A 5,108-nucleotide genomic window follows, 5' to 3' on the forward strand; every position below is an offset into this window, starting at 1 on the left:
CCCCCCCCTGTCCTGTGGAAAGAAACAAATAGACAAACTTACAGACAGACAGGCGGACAAACGGAGCTTTGTGACAGCCGAGCACGTCCGTTCTGAAATGAGTTGATTTCTTTATGGCCTCCCCCGCCCCCCTCGTCCCAGGCCGACAGAACATGCCTCTGACCGTCAGGGGCGGCTCGTGACAGCAGGCAGCAGCTATTGTGTGGTGAAAAATTCTTGGCGCAACATGGTGTGTGTGTGTGTGTGTCTAAAGAAAGGTACCAACCGTTCAAACGTCGGATTTTCACCCTTTTGAGTTAAGGGTTGTACCTTATAGGAAATTCAAAGCTAAACACATGGGTCTTTGAATTATTTATTTTTGGGTATCTCAAGTAGTTTTTGAGATATTGCATATTTTGCGAAGTAGGATAGAAGTAAAGTTGTTCCCGCTTCCGATCTGGACATTGGGGATTGCCTTGTTAGTTAAACAACTTCCTGGGCCGTCGGCATATTGTGGAAGGGTGGCCAGTTCCTTTCCACGCCACCTTTACTTCCCCAACTCGAAGTCAGGTACCCATTAATGTTGGGTGGGCTGGAGGGGGCGAAAAAAATCCATGTCCGAACCGAGGCTCGAACCCCTAAAGTAGGGTATAAAAACATAATTATCAAATATTTCCTAAACTATTGAACATAGACTCTCTAGAAAAAATAAGATCAAGTTAAGAAAAATTGATACAAACTGTTGTGCAAAGTATAGATAGCACTAATTTGCACTTTAAAGAAATAATTGAGGATAAGTTGTGTCACAAACTTTTGACCGCACAAGAGTAACAACAACGTTGTAAGCCAGCGAGATAAACTGAGATGTGAGACCGAGTTTCTGTCGTGTGGCAACACATCGGTGAGCCCTTATTGTCTCTTTGGGAACATTTTAAAAAAATAAGCAACGTGCCCTTTTATTGTTGATAAATATTAATTTGAATTTGCTTGAAACTGAAAGAAAATTATTATTATTATCAGCAACCAATCTCTTGTCTACTGTACAGCCGACTAAAAACGACAGTTAGTAAATAATAATTTGGATTTGCTTGAAATTAAACAAAAAATAATAATTATTAAGAACAACGAATCTCTTGTCTATTGTACAGTCGACTAAAAACGACAGTGCCGGCCTTGCCCAACCCCCAGGGGAGGTGCCACTGACTGAAGTGTCTTTAGGCAATTCCCAAAGGGAGGACATTTCTCGTTCGAATGCCCAGTAGAATTGTAAATGGGCTGATCCAACAATGTCATGCTCATAGCTGTACCTGAACAACTTTCCTAAACCTTACAATCGTCATTTTCCTCTAGTTCTTTTGTTTGTGACCCGCTATTTCCGGGGTGCCTTGGTAGTCGAAGCAGACTTTGTGCTGTTGAAGCTAGAAAAGTGAGCAGAGCAAGTCTGATTCCCTGTGAAGACTTCTCTGTTGTTACCCATCTCTTGCGCTCATAATATGACCTTATGCAGTTGCGAGCGACGTAAAACGTCTACTAAAGCAAACAGGTAAAAAAAAAAGAGGTCTTGCCCAATCAAAGAACCGCCCCTGCTGACTTTGAGGCCGACTAGCTCTTCTACCTGGCGGTCTGCGGTGTAGGCCTAGTGGTACTGTGCGACGCTTCGAAGATTGACATCACTATAACTGTGCTATACGAATTGAATACACTCACAATTCAGGGTTATTTATATTAACGCTGTTTCCAACCGTAGCAAAAACCCGAAGATAGACAGAAAGAATGGATGAAATGGCGAAATGGTGTAGGTTTAACGCCCCCTATCAACACTGTTAGGTTATTTAAGAGGCTGGAGCTCCGAGGTTAACGTCCATCTCCGAAAGGACCGAGCCAAATGGGAAATTCGTGTAATGAGTCTTTCCCAAGGACAAATCGTCTGACTCGAAAGAATGGATGAATGAAATGAAAGAAAGAGATTAGCTATCGTGAATCGTGACTAGCCCAAGATTTTAGCCGATTTTGCACGTGAAAATATTTCACCAACCGACATGCACAGACGGACAATAGTGCAGTGTACAAAATGCACTATCTGGCAGGTTCCTAAAGGTACAAACACAGTGGATCGGCCTTTCACCCCCCTTTCGCCAACTTAAAAAAAAATGAGGAAAGAGAGGCGAATGGAAACGAACTTGAAGCGACAGAGTGGATTCGCCCACCTCCCCTCATCCTTTTCTTATTACTCTTTGAAGCTGATGTAGCCTCGTTAGTGAAAACGACGAAGTCAAATTTCACGTTGATATTGGGTTCATAGAATCAATGAACTCCAAGAAGCATTTACTTTTTGCAAATATCATCGTTTAGTGGATGATGTTCTTAGAAAAAACGATTTTAAAAAATTAATCTGATCTGAAAATGAAAGCTGTTGCATTCCGGCTTCTCCTTGATAAGATTCGACCTTGTGTAAAATAAAAACTACAATTTTTTAAAGATGATGCCAGACAACACCCAACAATACCACTATGTACACAGTGGGAACGAGCTAGGCGAATGAAGGCGAATGGAATTTAAGTGCAGACCTTAGTTGACGATCCCTCACTTTTTTCTTTTTTGCAGTATGGGGGAGTGCAGCGAAAGGTGAACCCACAGTAGCGCACGTCACGCATTTGTTGTTGATTAAAAACAACATTCGACAAAAAAAAAAAAGAGTGGCAAGGCGGATACCCCCAAGAAAGTCGGGGAAGGCGAATCCACAGTTTATTTCCGAGAGTTAGGTCAATAGACAAGACCCTACTGAGACGAGTACGGGTCCTTTGCTACGGAACCCCGATATAAGCCAATACTCTCTCTCTCTCTCTCTCTCTCTCTCTCTCTCTCTCTCTCTCTCTCTCTCTCTCTCTCGCTCTCTCTCTTTTAAACGAATTGGGACATTTTCCTAAATTTAGAGATAAAACTTACTTATACCATTTGTCGATGAATGATGATTTCATCACATTCAAATATCTAACCACTTCCTATGAACATTCGGAACACAGTAGTATTACAAGACAGTATGGAGAATCTAATGAGATGGAAATTTCAATAGCGCCTTCCCTTATGATGTAGAATCCATGCTGACTTCAACAGCATGTTATTATTAATTGGACTTTTCCATGACTCAGGCTCGGGTTATTAATACTTGTTATGGCTCAAAGTAAAATTCTATCATTCAAACCTTGGTACTAAAGTTTGAAAAGGAATTAATTGAAGAAACTCTTTAAACTTGAACAACAGTGTTTGATTCTAGTCCTGACAAGGACCAGGGAGGTTTCCCGATTTTTGTCCTTAAGGCGCGAAAGGATCAACGCCTGAAGAAAGAAAGAACGAAAGAAAGAAAAAAGGACAGAAAGAAGTAAACACAAATTAAAAAAGAAAGAACAAGAGACAGAAAGAAAGAAACAAATAAACAAACAAAGAAATTAAGACAAAAAGAAATGAAGAAAGAAATGAAAAAAGAAGGAAAGAAAGAAAGAAAGAAAGAAAGAAAGAAAGAAAGAAAGAAAGAAAGAAAGAAGAAAAATAGATAAAGAAGGAAAGAAAAGAAAGAAAGAAAGACATACAGAAAGAAAAGAAGCAAAGAAAAAAAAAGAAAGAAATTCCTTTTCTCTCACTGCGAGTGAAAACACAAAGAGGCCCACGTTTGAGGCACAGTCTGTACGTTCTTATGGTAAACGAGCCAGACAAGACCAGGCGCCTGTCAAGTTGTCATCGCCTGTTTCTGTAGATTTTAGTATTACTTATTCTCGTATGAAACATTGGATTCCGGTTTCAGTTTTAGTAAGAGTTTTACATTAAGGTCATATAAGTCGTGCCGAAGATTAGAGGTACTACAAGAGAGTAACAAACACAAAAAAGAAGGAGGAGAGATAAGGACAATAGATGTTTGAAAGGAAAGAAGAAGCAAACCACACCAGAACACCCGCCAACCACCCACCGTGGATTCCTAAAGTATTAAAAAATACACAATATGAAGATAAGTGTGTTCAGAAAATATTGTTTTCTAAGAAAATAAAGCAGCACATTTGCTTCAATTGACTTACTTTTTATTGTTTTTTATTTGGGTTTTTGTTTTGTTGTTTTGGGGTTAAAAATTATTTTTGGTATACTGCAATAGATCTAGTGCTAATTTTTAAAAAAATCTTTGTTTTGTTTTGTTTTTTAAAGTCGTTTGCATGTAATTTGCCTCATCATGTGCTGTCTAAACATTTTACTACAACCACAGAAAACGTCAATTCTTTATAACACCATTTGTACTCAAAATGACATATTGTGTCACAGCAAGTAGTTGGATAACTTTTTTTACAGCCTAAGAGAGGTAAATACAAACATCAGTCAAAAGTAAAAGACCTAGGCTTTTGATCTGTAACAAAGAAAGATACAGAAGGTCATTTTTACCATCATCTATCAAAATTTTTCCGTCTCAACCATCTTGTATAAGTATTCATACGACCTTAGAGCATGCATCAGAAAAACATTGAGTATGTATCTAGCATAAGATAATTATTGTTTATATTGCTACTCATTTATATAATGCAGGTGATTGTAAGCCTGCGTGTGTGTGCATGTGTGTGTGTGTGTGTGTGTGTGTGTGTGTGTGTGTGTGTGTTTGTGTGTGTGTGTACATGTGGTGAAACACTAAAGCAATGTGCCAGGATCTGGACAATAAAGATGTATCTTATCTTATCTTATCTTAGTCAAGAAATTCCGTCACAGTTGATGCTTGAAACTTGATGCAATTAGTTCTTTTGAGGTCGCTATTCTTTTCTGACCAAGTTACCTAACTACGTGCAGTGACATATGTAATGTTGAGTGCAAATGATGTCATAAAGAATGGGATCTGTTTGTGGTGATATCTGTGTTCCTTGTGTTTCTGATAGCATTAGTAAGAGTTGGGTAAAACTTTTTGAAGGAGAAGATCTGACTGAGATAAAATCAAATGAACAAATTTATCCTGGTCATCCATAGGTACCTCGAATTCTCTGAAATCGTATAATTTGGAGCTTTAAAACATTTCCTCTCCGCATTTCACGGGCTTGAGACCGTCACACCGAAGTGGGCTGCATTAAAAATGTTTTTGACTTTTGTCTAAGTCTTTTCTTTAA

The 5,108-nt window shown here is 38.9% G+C and overlaps 1 protein-coding gene across 1 annotated transcript in view; it reads right to left on the reverse strand.

The window, feature by feature from the left end:
- Positions 1–4,783: 4,783 nt before the first annotated feature.
- LOC101847040 (serine/threonine-protein kinase S6KL-like) overlaps positions 4,784–5,108 on the reverse strand; it is a 4,942-nt gene continuing 4,617 nt past the window's right edge. The window contains exon 2 of the mRNA XM_005099326.1: positions 4,784–4,876. Coding sequence (XP_005099383.1) covers positions 4,784–4,876 — 93 coding nt within the window. The remainder of the gene's footprint in view (positions 4,877–5,108) is intronic.

The sequence above is a fragment of the Aplysia californica genome, unplaced genomic scaffold (genome assembly GCF_000002075.1).
Source record: "Aplysia californica isolate F4 #8 unplaced genomic scaffold, AplCal3.0 scaffold00209, whole genome shotgun sequence".
In the NCBI taxonomy this organism is placed as follows: domain Eukaryota; kingdom Metazoa; phylum Mollusca; class Gastropoda; order Aplysiida; family Aplysiidae; genus Aplysia; species Aplysia californica.